Source organism: Ambystoma mexicanum, chromosome 2q (genome assembly GCF_040938575.1).
Source record: "Ambystoma mexicanum isolate Mex_15411 chromosome 2q, UKY_AmexF1_1, whole genome shotgun sequence".
NCBI classification, from domain to species: Eukaryota; Metazoa; Chordata; class Amphibia; order Caudata; family Ambystomatidae; genus Ambystoma; species Ambystoma mexicanum.
The window spans coordinates 80,210,568-80,226,857 of NC_090924.1; the positions used below are offsets into that span (position 1 = coordinate 80,210,568).

Here is a 16,290-nt window from a genome sequence, read left to right on the forward strand (position 1 = left end):
GCTATGTCGAAGGCCGATTCCTCACCCGCCGCTGCTACCACCGACAGTGACGAGGAACGTGATAACACGACCGCCGCTACGGAAGTCGTAGACCCCTCTAAAGAGCGCTCGTGCTCTTTGTCGTCTGTCCCCGGCCCCGACGGGCTCGGCTCACGCCCTGCTTATGGGGATGAACACCCCGGCGACACTGACGCACACGATACCACACATAAGCACACAACCCACGGCTCTTCTTCGTCAAAGACGAAGAAAGCATCAGCGCCCAAGGAGACGCAGGTTCCACCGGCGGCCTCCTCGGACCGTTCAGGTTCGAAGCCCCTCTCGCAACCGCAGCCGCGACCAGCAGAGAGCGCATGCCGCCGTAGAACGATCGACACCCGTAACGTCGAAACCACAGCCCTCCGCTGACAAACGAGTCGCAGATAGCTTGGCGAGGATCATTGTAGCCGACGCCCAGAAGCGTACGCCAAAGGACACGTCGAGCGCTACGCAGAGGTCGAAAGACACGCTGAAAAAGCCCAAAGAAAGACAGGGACTACCCCCTTCAGTCGGGGGGACCCCCAGCACACCAGAAGGCTTTTCGGAAGGCGACGGGACACTTGAGAGGTCGAGCCGTTTTCAGCTAGATGACACTAATTTTCCCCCGCTAGACCGCTCAGGGGTACCCCATGAAACCATGGAAAGGCTCCATCTCTGCATGGAGAGAATGGAGAGGTTTATGAAGACCCAGAACCCTCACACTCCCAAGAGAACAAGAGAAGGGCCTCAGGAGGACCCCAGGGCCAAATATCCGAGACTAGTCAATCCCCAGCAGGACACAGCCTCAGACTTCCATAATGTGTATGACCTCACTGGTGAGGAACAATACTTGGAGGAGGAGGAGGAGGATGAATTTGTGGATGATGAAGAGGGACAGAACCAGGAGGAAGGTCTGGAAGACAGCCCAGACATGGTAGGAGAAAGATTCTGAGAAAATCCAGAAGAAGGACCTTCTCAATCCCCATCAGTATATTCGGACACTGATGTCCTGAACCTAAATCCTCCTGACAATTCACCGGTTAAAAACACGTCTCCCATTGACGATCAGTCCACATTCAATGCCCTGTTGCGCAGAGCAGCAGCACATTTCGAACTGGACACTGGGGAGATCTCTCCTGAAATAGACTTTGTGGAAAGAGTAATTAAGGAGAAACCCCAGGTCAGCCAGACCATTCCCCTCCTCGATTCAGTGAAGAGAAGAATCATCCCTTCGCTATCCACACCCGCAATAATCAGAGGAGTTAATCCAAGAATTGAAAAACTTCACTCCTTCACTCTCAGACCCGCTGTACATCAGGGGACATTTCATTCTGGATTCCCTTGTAGTAACTAATACAAGGAAAAGGGCAGGGGTGCCGCTGTCCACCAGCGAGGCACCACCTGACAAGGAGGGCAAGAGGTTATATGCTCTTGCGAAGAGAGTCAGATCTTCGGCTGCCTTTTCGGCAAGAATTGCGAACAACAATTCTTTGCTAGCTAGCTGCGCAGTGGGCCAAACTGCGCAAAGACGCCGAAGAAGCGCCGGAACCACTACGTACACGCCTGCTATCAACTATTGGCGAAGGAACCCAGGTCAACCAGAGTATTGTAAAGAACTCTCTGGATGCTGCAGAGACAGCGGGACGTTCCCTGGTTCAGGGAATACTCCTAAAACGCCATGTATGGCTGCACAACTCAGGCTTCAAATCGGAGACACAGGCGTCTTTAATAAATAAACCTGCTGAAGACTCAAACCTCTTCGGGAAAGCGGTGGATGAGGCTCTGGAGATGGCTAAAAAAGAGTTCGATACTATCAAAACTCTTGACCAGATCTCTAAGCCCACTACCAGATGCGGCTATGGCAACAAACGCTTTTTTCGTGGCCAACGCCAACAGCAGAATCAGCAGCAACAGTACCCTGCCACCAATTACCAGACCAATAGTGGGCAGTACAGCCAAAGAGGCCAGCGCCGGGGCAAAGGGAGAGGTTGGGGGTCCACCCCCAGAGGCTCCCAAGCCCCCAACAACACCAAGTGACGCGAAGATTCGCGTCCCCTCCCATGCAACACCGGTCGGGGGCCGGATAACATCCTTTCTTCCAGCATGGGAGGGAATAACGTCAGACCGCTGGGTACTTTCCACCGTAGCCCACGGATACTGCATCGAATTCAACAGTTCCCCAACATACAGACCCCCGAGGGGACGACGCATGACACCGGAACACCTTGCCATCCTTCTCCAAGAAGTACAACAACTGCTGGAAAAAGGAGCCATAGAGGTCGTGCCTCTATCTCAGGTAACGGAAGGTATTTATTCAGTGTACTTCCTTGCACCCAAAAAGGATCTAACCATGCGCCCTGTATTAGATCTGCGCCCAGCGAACAAGTTTATCAAACCCCAGAAGTTTCGTATGGTGACCTTACAGAAAGTGATCCCACTGCTATCACAGGGAGATTACATGACAACATTGGACATGAAAGATGCATACTTTCATATTTTAATGTTGCCAGCGCACAGAAGATACCTCAGGTTCATGATAGAGGGCAAACACTACCAGTTCAGAGTGCTACCCTTCGGCATAGCATCAGCACCAAGGGTATTCACGAAAGTACTGGCAGTGGCAGCGGCCCACCTGCGCAGGTTGTCCATCCCAGTTTACCCTTACCTCGACGACTGGCTCATAACAGGGGATTCTTACGAAACATGCTTCTCCAATACCCAAAAGACGGTAGACCTTTTGTTCCAGTTGGGCTTCTCCATCAACGAAAAGAAGTCCAGCCTAGACCCCAGCCAAATCAAACAATTCCTAGGGGCTCTAATTCAAACAAAGGACGGCCTTTTTCCCCTCCAATGAGAGGGTCCAAAACATGCGGTTTCAGATTCCTCAATATGTGACCGGTCGAGAGGTGACGGTACGCAAAGCAATGCGCTTGCTAGGCATGGCGTCGTGTATTTATTTGGTACCTCACGCGCGCCTGCGCATGCGCCCTATGCAAGAGTGGCTCAACAGCCAGTGGTGTCAGGCCAGCGGACTATGGGACGATCTAGTGGTGGTCTCGCAGGCCTTGGTTCTCTCGCTACGGTGGTGGACAAAGGAAAACCTGAAAAGAGGGAAACCTTTTGCCACACCCGCGGCGGAAGCCACTCTAACCACAGACGCATCCCTCACAGGATGGGGGGCTCACCTATCCCATCAGACTGCTCACAGAGTGTGGACTCCGAACGTAGCATCCAAACACATAAATCTACTCGAGCTACTAGCTGTGTTCAAGGCGCTAAAGGCCTTCCAGGAACACCTACAAGGCAAGACTGTGTTGGTCCTTACAGACAGCACCACAGCCATGTACTACATCAACAAGTAGGGGGGCACCCACTCCAGGACTGTCCAAACTGGCCCAAAATATATGGAAGTGGGCTCTCAAACAAAACATGTTCCTACTGTCACAACATGTACCAGGGGAACTCAATCTGCTGGCAGACAAACTCAGCAGAGATTTCCCCCTGCCCGAAGAGTACGAATGGCGACTGCACGAAGACTTCGTCTTCGATGTCTTCACACAATGGGGATTCCCAGAAATAGACCTGTTCGCAACCCTGGAGAACTCACAATGCCTAAGTTACGCCTCCAGGTACCCCCAGAACCAATCCAAGGGGAAAGGTCTGTCGATGCAATGGTCGGGGAAATCTGTTTACGCTTCCCCCCCCCCCCGACTCCCCTTCTCAACAAGGTGGTGCACAAGATGCACCAGGAACAGGTGACCATGATACTGGTGGCCCCAATGTGGGCCCGACAGCCATGGTTCGCTCACTTGATGGAGATGTCTCTATCTCCCCCAGTGAAACTCCCCTGCCCGTACAACATGCTGTCACAAGACAAGGGCAGGACTCTGCATCCATGCCCCCAGAACATGAACTTAGCAGCTTGGCTCCTGAGATCATAGAATTCGGACATCTACAGCTCCCGCAGAGATGCATGGACATCCTCAGGGAAGCCAGAAAACCTAACACTCGCCACTACTATTCTAGCAAGTGGAAGAGATTTGTGATCTGGTGCAGAGGGAAAAGCATCAACCCGATTGACTGCTCTCCCACACATATTATTCTATACCTGACCCACTTATTGGATTCAGATCTAGTGTTCAATTCCATTAAAGTCCACCTAGTGGCACTTTCTGCATACACCACTTCCCAACTCAAGGTGTCGTGGTGGAAGATCCCTGTTATAAAGGCCTTCATGGAGGGAGTAAAGGGAATACACCCCCCGATAGCTGACCGAGCTCCCGGATGGGACCTTAACGTGGTACTTACCAGACTCATGGGCTCACCATTCGAACCCATGCACAAAGCAGCTCTTAAACACCTCACTCTTAAGACTGCTTTTTTAATAGCGATCACTTCCATCAGGAGAGTGTGAACTACAGGCTCTTTCTGTTCTAGACCCCTTTGTTACAGTTCACAGAGATAAGGTGGTTCTACGCACACACCCAAGGTTTGCTCCGAAATTCATCTCGAAATTCCACGTAAACCAGTCTATAGAACTGCCAACGTTCTTTCAAAATCCTTCCAACTTGGGAGAAAAAACTCTGCACACACTAGATGTGCGCAGAGCGGTCATGTTCTACATGGAAAGAACCAGACCACTGAGGAAGACTAATCAGTTCTTTGTCTCGGTGGCAGCAGGAAGAGAAGGGGATGCAGTTTCAAAGTCCACTATTTCTAGATGGATTGTTCAATGCATCACTCTCTGCTATACTCTTGCTAAGAGAGAACTGCCCTTTAAGCCAAGAGCACACTCTACTCGAGGCACAGGGGCGTCCATAGCATTCATTGCAAATGTTCCCCTTGAGTCGATCTGCAAAGCGGCTACCTGGAGTTCTGTGCACACCTTTACAAAACACTACGGTCTAGATGCACACTCGAGATCTGACTCCCAGGTGGGACAAGCAGTATTAAGACATCTTTTCTCTACTGTTCCTTCTCATAACCCACCGCCAACTCCGGGTACTGCTCGCTAGTCTATGCACAGCATGTGAATCTAAGCAGATTAACAAACGTCAAAGACAATGCATTACTTACCGTAAAAGCATTTCTGATGGTTGTATCTGCTTAGATTCACATGCGCCCACCCTTCCTCCCCGTTCGGATGGAAGGAACATAAACTTCCTTTTATATCTCTCGCTTTTCTGTACTCACTCACGTCTAGAAGGCTCCCTCAGGGCAGAAAAATACAAACAGAGGGACCTCGACGCGTGAGGGATTGTGGGTACAACGCACGTCACTATAGGGATAATATTTCAGACACGCCTTGTCGAGGTCCCTTTTCGACTACGAAAAACAAAATGCAATACTCGGCAGTGACCACTGGATGTCGGACCTATGCACAGCATGTGAATCTAAGCAGATACAACCATCAGAAATGCTTTTACGGTAAGTAATGCATTGTCGTCTTGACCTAGTCTGCCTTCATCCACTCTAAGCACCACCCGTGTCCTTTACTCGAGTCCTGTTAAAAAAAAGATTTGGCAACGCCAACAGTTTAGGTTTGTGTATAAGCATTATGCAAGTGCTTGTCCCATGCCTACACAAAAGCCCACACTGTTGGCATTGCCAATACTTGTTTTGTAGGGTTCGAGCCCCGTTACTAACCTTGTCTTCCTGATAGAGATGCTCTGCAGTCCTCTTAAGCCAACATTCCTGCTCACACATTTCTCTCATATTTCAGTTCTTCCTGGAATCCAGGAGAGGACGCTGATTGCAGTGAAGCCGGACGGGGTGCAAAGGCGGCTGGTCGGTGACATCATCTCTCGCTTTGAAAAGCGTGGCTTCAAGCTGGTGGGCCTGAAGCTTCTGCAGGTACGTACTGGCCAAGTAATTGGCCCAATTTCCCATGTGCCAGGATTTCCATAATTTCAGAGCTGCCACCGAAGGCACCCTAGAAAGGGTACCAGTCCATTACATGGAGAAGTTTGGACTGGAAACCACGTACCGTGGCAGGGGGCTTGCGTTGTGTGGATTGTACAGACAGGATGAACATGTTTTTTGGTGTGCCGTACCCACAGCCACTGAGAATGGTAGGAAACGGGTACAATGATTAGGGAGCACGCTCAGGATTTGCAACGTTTTTTTGGAAGGCTCCCAATACAGCGCATGCCAATAACACGAAGTGTTAGTAATATAATTGTGCCTAGAAAATACAACAATGGAAACCTACGTTTACGAATATGGTTTGATTAGAGGTAAGGAGACCTAAGCATCTCCAGTGTTTCTAACCCTGAATGTGTGAGATGTTCCACAACCGATGAAAGCAATGTGTCCCTCAGCGGTGCTTTCAAAGCTCAACCTTGAATGGTCATGCGTTGGTAGGCAGTAATAAAATCGTGGCAAAAATGCAGTGGTTTGACCCGGTAAAGGTGTACCCCTTTATACCATTTAAGAGGAGTGGGGATTGTGTGGGTCCCCCCTCCACTTAAATGGTATAATGGGTCTGGGAGTTGCGGGGGTGTCCCCCCCGCATCCGTTACATGGATTGCGGTGGCAAAACCACAGCCTTTTTGCCGCAAGTTTTTTGTGTAAATGGCCATTTTTGCCACGATTCTAACACATGGAGCACATGCGTTGTGTTCGGGTGTACACATGTGCAATGGAGCTGCGGAGTGGGGCGTACCTTGACTGGTGTCTCTCCAGCAATAATGACGCTCCAGCCTGGACACTCTTTAATTATTGGGCGAGCATATTCATTCCCTGTTGCAGCGTACTGGAAAAAATGGCAACTTCCATTTGAATGGAACCCCTTATGTCCTTAATCTGTAATGTTGACTTTTCAGCTCAAATCTGTCTCTTCACAAGCTGTGTGTTTTTCACGACTGCATGGTCAGATGTCCTTTTTCAAAATAGGAATCTGCTTGGGTCTCTCTAGTAAGACCACTATAGGATGTCAAGCCGCCTTCCAAAGTAACCCTTTGTACAATCAGTTCTTTTTTTTTTTTAAAAAAAACATTTTTATTTTTTATACCAGGCTTTGATCCCAGAGAACGGACAATAACATTGGTTGTGGATCCATAACAGCAGAGAAGATTGGCCATGTTTTGTATTACCTAGCTACGGAATAGATTTGGCAATTTGGCACTTGCACAAAAGATGTGCACGAGGAACACTGGTGAGGGAGGACAGGGTGACTGTTACCTACTCCATCTCCAAAAGAGCCGGCTGGTCTAATTAGAATATGGACATGTTATTTTGTGTGAATTTCTTGGTTCTCTGCCTGGACTAGAAGATTCTTTTTATATTTATATATATATTTCTGAGGCTTGTGGAATCTGCTTAGATCACATGCTGTGCATAGGCCGACATCTAGTGGAAGCTGCGGAGTATTACAGTTTGTTTTTCGAAACTCGAAAATGGGCGTCGACACAGGCGTGCCAGTAATACTATCCCTAGTGTGACGTCCACTGTACCCAAGATCCCTCACGCGTCTAGGATCCTCAGATTGTTTTTTTCCGCCATACTGGTCGGAAGCATCTTGCGGAGTCCCCTGGCCTTAGCCATACTTTTGCTAATTATTGAAGTTAAAAATTATTTATTGACATCCTTCCCCACCCCAACGTCGACATTCGACGACGCTGGAGAAGACATTGACCGTCGGCTGCTGCACGACGGATCTGGGCCTCGGAAGGCCGCTGGCCTCGGCCCGGGCCTAGTAGGCCGCTGGCCTCGGCCCTTAAGTAGGGAGAGTGGGGGGGTGGTACATACTCTTCACTCTGGGTATATAGGTACACCTTATATATTTCCTACACTTACCAGCCCGCTGCCTCAAGGTGCGTATGGAGGGTACCCCTTTCCAATTCTGCCCCAAGTGCAACCGCAAATACCCTTGGGTCGACAGGCACGCCACGTGCAATCTCTGCTTGCCGAGGGACCACCCCGAAGCGTACTGCAGAGCGTGTAGTAGGTTTAAGCCTAAGACACTTAAGGACCGTTCGACAAAGCGTTGGGCCCACCACGCCAGGCAGGCGGCCATGGCAGCGGAGGGCACCTTCAGCGATGGCAGCGACGCCGTACTTTCGGACGGCGAGGGCATTACGGCGTCGAAAGACTGCCGAGCGCAGGTCCCCGACCTCGGAAGGTTGTCCGGCAGGGCGGCTATGGGGAAGACCCCCGGCGACGCAAGCGCTACACACCCTACACACACAAAGCACACTAAGTCCAACCGAACCTCGACGACGTCGACTTCTCGGAAAGAGGCACAGATAGAACGGTCCGACTCGGTGTCCTCTGGGCGCTCTCGATCGAGATCGCCTCATGACGCAAGGCAATCATCCACTCTTGCCAAGAGTGCCTCGCTCCCTAGATTAACGGAAGTTCGATCATTGGAAGACGAAGACGACTTCCACCCCCAGGCCGCGCTCCAGGAGACCGAGGCCGCAGTTAACACCAGCGAGGCCCCACGCTCGAAACACACAGATACCTCTCCCGACCCTCGACGCCAGGCGTCGAAAGTCTCTGGGGCCTCCAAGGGGCAGGGAAAACATTTTTCCACGCACGGGGAGGGGGGGGAAACAGCGGAAAGCACAGCCTTCCACTCCTAAGCAGACAGACAAACACAAATCTACTGGGACATCAACATCCAGCAAGGGGTACCCTTGTTAAGTCCTCTAAGTTGCCTACTAAAGTCATACCCTGTTCCAAAGAATGGTCCAGTGAAGACATAGACAGGGTCATGTCAAGGATGTCTTCCTTAGCTGATTTTTATGACAAAAACCCAGAACATTTCCTTTCGTATGACCCTCAAGGGGCCACACCCTCAGGCTCCTCTGATCCTATCCCCCTAAGTAAAAAGGCCCGGTTCGAAAGACCTGAACGCTTAGAGGTGCAGCATTATTCTACTCCATACTCTACTCCACACCCCAGATACCAAGGACAGCCTTTCCCTGAAAGGGACCAGGAGATTGAAATTATGGAGGAACAAACCGGGACTGAATACTATGCAGAGGATGAGGACCTGGAGGAGGTAGAAGATGAGCAGGAAATTTACAGAGTAGATTCCCCGGTAGAGAGCGAAGCCCCAGTTACCGACTCGCCAGTTGATAACCAGCCCCTCCTTAATGAAGTTCTCGCTCGCGCAGCAGAACACTTTCACATCGACACCCACGGTGTACAGGAGGAAAGGGACTTCGCAGAAGAGTTGGTGGGAGAGAGGAGGCCGGTCGCTCAGACCATCCCTATCCTTAAATCCATCCAACGTAGAATAGATCCATCCCTGGTGAATCCTAACCTCACCAGAGCCGTCAACCCCAGAGTTGAAAAACTTTTTTGGGCAGCCCAGTCTGACCCTCTTTATATAAGAGGACATCTTAAACCAGACTCCCTAGTGGTTACCAACACTCGGAAGAGGGCTGGGACACCCTTATCGTCGTCAGAAACTCCTCCCGACAAGGAGAGCAAAAAACTGTACGGGTTTGGCAGGAAGGTAGCCTCAACGTCCGCCTACCAAGCAAGGATTGCAAACTCCACCACCCTGTTGGCAAGTTACAACTGCCATCAATGGGAAGAGGTCGCGGCGCTCATAGCCTCTGCTCCTGAACCGTTAAAGGGCCACTTGGCTCGGATCTCGGCAGAAGGGAGAGCCGTGTCTGGTTGCATATTAAAAGCAACTTTCGACGCCGCGGACAACGCAGGAAGATTGATAGCAGAAGGTACTGTTATCAAGAGACATGCGTGGTTACGGCAGTCGGGGTTCAAAACAGAAACCCAGGCTTCATTAATAGACAAGCCGGTGGAACCCGATCTATTGTTTGGGAAAGCGGTCGAAGACGCACTTAAAAATGCCAAGGACGAATACGAGACTCTCAAATCCCTTGGCCAGCTTACCAACAAACCCCCTAACCAGAGGGGGAACAGTAATTTTCGTCGCCCACGCGGCCAAAATTCACAAAGGACAGGGTACACAATGGAACAACAACCAGCAGTCTACCCAGAGTTACGGCAGGGGTAACAAGAGAGGTCGTGGAAGAGGCAGAGGCAGCCCCAACAAGGGAGGTGGCACGCCTCCACCAAAGCAGTGACGCTCAGTTCAGGGTCCCTTCTCACGCAACCCCAGTAGGGGGACGCATTTCCAACTTCACCCAGGCTTGGGAAGGGATCACCTCAGACAGATGGGTGCTGTCAACAGTGTCCACAGGATATTGTATAGAATTACTGCAGCGTCCCCGGAACCACCCTCCACGATAAAGAATACACTCCTTAGAACATCAGAAGATCCTTCTCGAGGAGATCGCCATTCTGCTAGAAAAGGACGCGATAGAACTCGTCCCAGGACACCAGGTAAACAAGGGTATCTATTCAACTTACTTCCTTGTGCCAAAGAAAGATTTGACAATGCGCCCAGTATTGGACTTACGGCCTGCCAACAAGTATGTCAAGCCCCAAAAATTCCGTATGACCACGCTACAAGAGGTAATCCCCCTCCTAAAAAAGGGGGATTACATGGCAACCTTGGATATGAAAGATGCTTATTTTCATATTTCCATGCTCCCAGCGCACAGAAAATACTTGCGCTTCAAGGTGGACAGTCGCCACTACCAATTCAAGGTACTGCCCTTCGGGATAGCTTCAGCACCCAAGGATATTCACCAAGGTACTGGCGGTGGCAGCTGCACACCTACGCAGGGAGGCAATCCCAGTGTACCCTTATCTGGACGACTGGCTCATAATGGGGGAAACCCCAGGAATTTGCAGGTCAAACATTCAGAGGACTATCGACCTCCTCCACGAATTAGGCTTCTCTATCAACGAGAAGAAGTCAAGTCTGGTGCCAAGCACCTCAAAACAGTTCCTAGGAGCAATCCTAGATACTCAGAAAGGGTTGACCTTCCCTTCGGAAGAGAGAATTCGGAATATACTACTGCAAATTCCACATCAGTCAGGTCAACAAATAACGATATGCAAAGCAATGCGGTTACTGGGCATGATGGCGTCATGCATTTACCTGGTCCCCCACGCGCGTCTGCGCATGCGTCCCATGCAGGAATGGTTGGCGAAACAGTGGTCTCAGGCAAGTGGTCAGTGGGACGATCTAGTGGTCGTTTCGCCAACACTCGTACAGAGCTTACACTGGTGGACAAGAGAGAATCTCGCAAGGGGAAAACCCTTTTACGATCCCGAAGTACAGGCAGTGGTAACTACAGATGCATGCCTGACTGGGTGGGGAGCTCACCTTCTCCACCGCACAGCTCAGGGTCTCTGGTCTCACTCAGTAGCCAAGAACCACATCAACCTGCTAGAGCTTCTGGCAGTATTCCGAGCGCTTCGGGCGTTCGAGCCCCATCTGCTAAACTTGTCGGTGCAGATCCAGACGGACAGCACGACAGCCATGTTCTATCTGAACAAACAAGGAGGGACTCGTTCGCCAAATCTGTCCAAGCTTGCCCAGAAAATCTGGATATGGGCACTCAGACGGAACATCTTCCTGTCATCACAACATATTCCAGGGGAGCTTAATTCCCTAGCGGATGCCCCAAGCAGAGACTCCCTCCCAGAAGAACACGAATGGGTCCTTCACAGAGATATCGTAGAAGATCTCTTCTCTCAGTGGGGTTTCCCCACTATAGACCTATTCGCCACAAGCGAAAACAAACAATGCCCAAGATTTGCATCCAGGTTCCCCCAGCCAGACTCCCAAGGGAACGCCCTGTGGATGAACTGGTCAGGGATGTTTGCGTACGCTTTTCCACCAACTCCTCTCATCAGGAAGGTGGTGTACAAGATGAACAAGGAATCGATGACGCTCATTCTAGTTGCTCCCATGTGGGCGAGACAACCATGGTTTCCACACCTACGCAGGATGGCGGTGTGCGAACCCATCAAACTCCCAGCCTGGTATAACCTACTGTCCCAGCAGCAAGGTCAAACAGTGCACCAGGAACCCAACTCAATGAACCTGGCAGCATGGCTCCTGAGGTCATAGAGTTTGGGCATCTCAAATTACCACAGAGGTGTATGGACATCCTAAAAGAATCCAGGAAACCAAACACAAGGCACTGTTACTTTGACAAGTGGAAGAGATTTGTTATTTGGTGCCAGAATAAACAAATCAACCCAGTTGATTGCACTCCTTCCAACGTTGTAACATACATGCTCCACCTGCTGGACGCAGGTTTGGTTTTTAACTCTCTGAAGGTACACCTGGCAGCCCTCTCGGCTTACACCACATCCCATAACAAAGTATCGTGGTGGAAAGTACCAGTAGTTAAAGCCTTCATGGAAGGAGTAAAGAGACTTCACCCTCCTATTTCGAACCCACCGCCAGGATGGGACCTCAATGTGGTGCTAGCTAAGCTCATGGGCCCCCCTTTCGAACCCATGCATAAAAGTAGTCTCAAACACCTGACTTATAAAACGGCCTTCTTAGTAGCCATTACCTCTATAAGAAGGGTCAGTGAAATTCAGGCTCTGTCAGTGCAGGATCCTTTCTTTACTATCCACAAAGACAAACTGGTTTTACGCACACACCCTAGGTTCTCACCTAAATTTATATCTAAGTTCCATGTAAACCAGTCCATCGAACTTCCGGCTTTCTTCCAGAACCCGCAAAGCTCAGCTGAGGTGAAACTACACACCCTTGATGTGCGTAGGGCGGTCCTCTACTATGTAAATAAAACCAGACCGCTAAGGAAAACAGATCAACTGTTTGTCTCCGTAGCTACAAGGCAGAGAGCGGGATCACGTCTCTAAAGGCGCGATCTCGAAGTGGATTATCAACTGTATACAGCTGTTACTCTCTTTCTGAAAAAACTCTGCCTTTTACGCCAAGGGCCCATTCTACTAGAGGCATTGTGGCCACTCTGGCTTTCATTGCAAATGTTCCCCTCGACACCATTTGCAAAGCAGCTACTTGGAGCTCTATTCACACTTTTACTCAGCATTACTGCATTGACACTCATTCCAAGACAGATACACAAGTGGGAAAAGCGGTTCTAAGACACCTGTTTGCTCATGACCCTTCTCACATCCCACCTCCTTCTGCTGGTACTGCTCGCTAATCTATGCACAGCATGTGATCTAAGCAGATTCCACAAGCCTCAGAAGGGATACATTACTCACCGTAATCGTATTTCTGATGCTTGTATCTGCTTAGATTCACATGCGACCCACCCTTCCTCCCCTCCGAGAGAAGGCGCATGATTGCTTGTAGTCTTACCTTTCTGTCTATCTGCTTGGATTATCTGTACTCACGCTACTCCTCATGCTTCCTCATGTCAGAAAAAATACAATCTGAGGATCCTAGACGCGTGAGGGATCTTGGGTACAGTGGACGTCACACTAGGGATAGTATTACTGGCACGCCGGTGTCGACGCCCATTTTCGAGTTTCGAAAAACAAACTAATACTCCGCAGCTTCCACTAGATGTCGGCCTATGCACAGCATGTGAATCTAAGCAGATACAAGCATCAGAAATACGATTACGGTGAGTAATGTATCCCATATATATTTATTTTTTTTTCCTTGGAGTGTAGTCATTGATTCCTTTTGAATTGATTAGCACCAAGATTGTGAACCTGCATTCATGGGCTCCTCAGTGACCCCACATGCACAGATGGAAGTTTTGAGCATAAAACGTGCTTGCAGGGAAATATGGGTGGGTGGTGTATGTCATGAAAACTGGGAGGAACTCGGCTTGGACATAATGGAGCAGATAGTCGGGACTTATCGGCAAGATCCATAGTCAGTACATAGTCCCCTAAAGGTCTCGGAAACATGGTCTTGATTCACGAGTCCATTCTGGATATTCCATAGTCATGAATGATCATCCCAAAACCCAGCACTTGAAAACCCTAGAGTACGGCACCACTGCAGCAAGCAAAGACTACTTTTGAATTTAAATGAATAACTTTACTAAGAGCCAGACTTGGAATGTTGCTTGTGTTAAGGATTTCAATCAGGCGACACACACCTTGGTCTCAGCCTAGTATGTAGCACACAACTGAGATGCCTTTCTCTTTATTGTATGCAGATTCAATTTGAGATGGTACACAACTCCACTCGCACCCCCTTTTAAAATACCCGATGGTCACAATGGAACATGAACCAGGATGGTTGGTGACAATGCAATATTTTATTTACTTTAAGATTCAAAGGAGATCTTACAATTTTAATATGGGGCAGCAATAACCAATGGGGTGATAATTACAATGAAAATGGAAGCGATGCACTTGGTTAACCTTTTCCTAGAACATATACAGAGCACAAGTGAATAGGAGCACTTTTTGAATCGGGATAGATGGCACCCAAGGTAAGGTTTTCCCCTGCAATGTTCCCTCAACCCCCAATTAGATTGAGTGGATTGAAAGAAGCAGCAGGTAGTCGGGGAAATGGGGGCAGACCATCTGACCTTCCCTCACAGAATGAGAGGCATGAAATGACACTCGGAAATGGACAAATAATGTGTGGTTAAATGTTTGAGGCAAATGATTTCTCCCAACAGGAATGCCAAACCACTAGCAATCACAATGCAATGGATCAACAAGAATACAATTCGAAAATTAGTGGAAAGTTAGAACATGCTGCAGCCAAATGACACGTTGGAAAGTTGCAATTTTCTCAATTCCCGTTTAAAATGACCCAAACTTTTTTTATATAAACGGGTGAAACACTGAAAATTGCAATGCGGTTTTTGGTCTGGGGGACAGATGTATATTCCAGGGACAATATCAAAGTGAATGAATGGTGGTAGCTGAAGATTTGGATGAGATTTCCAGGGTGGAATGGGGTTCAGTTTTAGGAAAAATGGAGCACTTAAAATGAAAACTTAGGTTTTGAAAGAAAGGCAAATGTTACTTAAAACAAATTATCCAGACTATATTGAAGAGGAACACAGTAAGCTCCAAGGTTGATTCGCGAGGTCAACCTTATCACCCCAGTTTGCAACTTTAACTGGAAATTAGTTTGATTACTGAAAATATAACTAAGGGCTTATGATTTACACCAGACAGAAATGAAAAGAATGAAAAGAGAGATGGTGCTAGCACTTAGAAATCGAGGACAGGGTGCACAGAGAATTCTAACAGTTTTTAACAAGCTATCAGGGTATAAATAGGCATGCTTAAGAGAGTGTAATACAGACAAAAGGGTCAAGATGGGGATACTATGTTTCTCTGTGATGGGGAGATACTCCCATTCCACACTTAGGTTTGGAATTATGGAACAGCCAACTGGGTCTGGTCACAAAACGGCGGGCGCACCTTACAGCAAAAAGCTGGGCAATTCTGGTCACTGGATGGCAAGGACAGCTGGATGGCAGGGTTGACGCGGGCATGCAGGTAGTGGGCAGCAAGCTGGTCTGATTTCAGGATGCAAAAGGTACCACAGCTTTTCCCTTTCTTAATGGATCCCTTAGTGGGATTTTTCTGGATCAATGGCCTTACTGGGACAAGATCATCAATGCTTTGGCCTTGCTGGAGTAGGGCAAGCAATGCTTTGGCCTTGTGAGATCTGGAGTCGGCAAGATGAATGGAGCAGATCAGGGGCGCAGCCGCAGGAAATTCAGGAGTGTCGAGTCCTGTCAGGGACTCTTATTTATAATCCATAGTGACATCATAGAAGTATTGGTGGGCAGAACTGAGCTAGGCCTACCTCCAAGAAGCAGGTAGGACAATCAATGTTGGTTGCCTCCTCGAGGAGTCCTAGTTTATGAGGTTGCATTTTATGAGGTAAAAAGCCAACCCACAGTCCTTTTTGCCAAAAATCAGTCATAACCTAATGTACACATTTATACATGTGCCACTTTAACAAATCATATGGACAGATTACATATTGTAGGTAGAGCATAGTCCAATCCTCACGGTTGTTTGGACCTTGTTTCGCCCTTCTACCAATTTTTCTGCGCTTTTCGGTGAGCATTATATTACTTAAAATTCTATAACTTAATACATGGGTGTGGCTTATTAGGTAAGTATTAAAATTTGCAATGGCATCATGGATGCTTTCCTTATAATACCCAATTCTCTGCCATTTTTATTCCCTATGTGTCTGTGAAGTCCGACGTCTTAAATGTAAGCCCATAAAATCATTTAAACTACATTTTTGCAAGGTCCTGTGGCAAAGATAAGTCTTCCAAGTTTTATTTATAAAATAGTCTTGGGAAACAAATGTTCAGTATTGTTCCCCATACACGGGCATAGCTTCCAAGCTGCACCGCCCCATCCCTGAAGTCCGGGGTTTGCCAACGAGTTTTTCTTTGAAGCTTCTTGTAGAAGTCACAGGGAGGTGTTTTTTTT

At 48.7% G+C, this 16,290-nt stretch overlaps 1 protein-coding gene across 1 annotated transcript in view; it reads left to right on the forward strand.

Annotated features, from left to right (window-relative positions):
* NME4 (NME/NM23 nucleoside diphosphate kinase 4) overlaps nucleotides 1-16,290 on the forward strand; it is a 148,497-nt gene that overhangs the window by 80,696 nt on the left and 51,511 nt on the right. Inside the window, exon 2 of the mRNA XM_069646884.1 lies at nucleotides 5,741-5,871. Coding sequence (XP_069502985.1) covers nucleotides 5,741-5,871 — 131 coding nt within the window. The remainder of the gene's footprint in view (nucleotides 1-5,740; nucleotides 5,872-16,290) is intronic.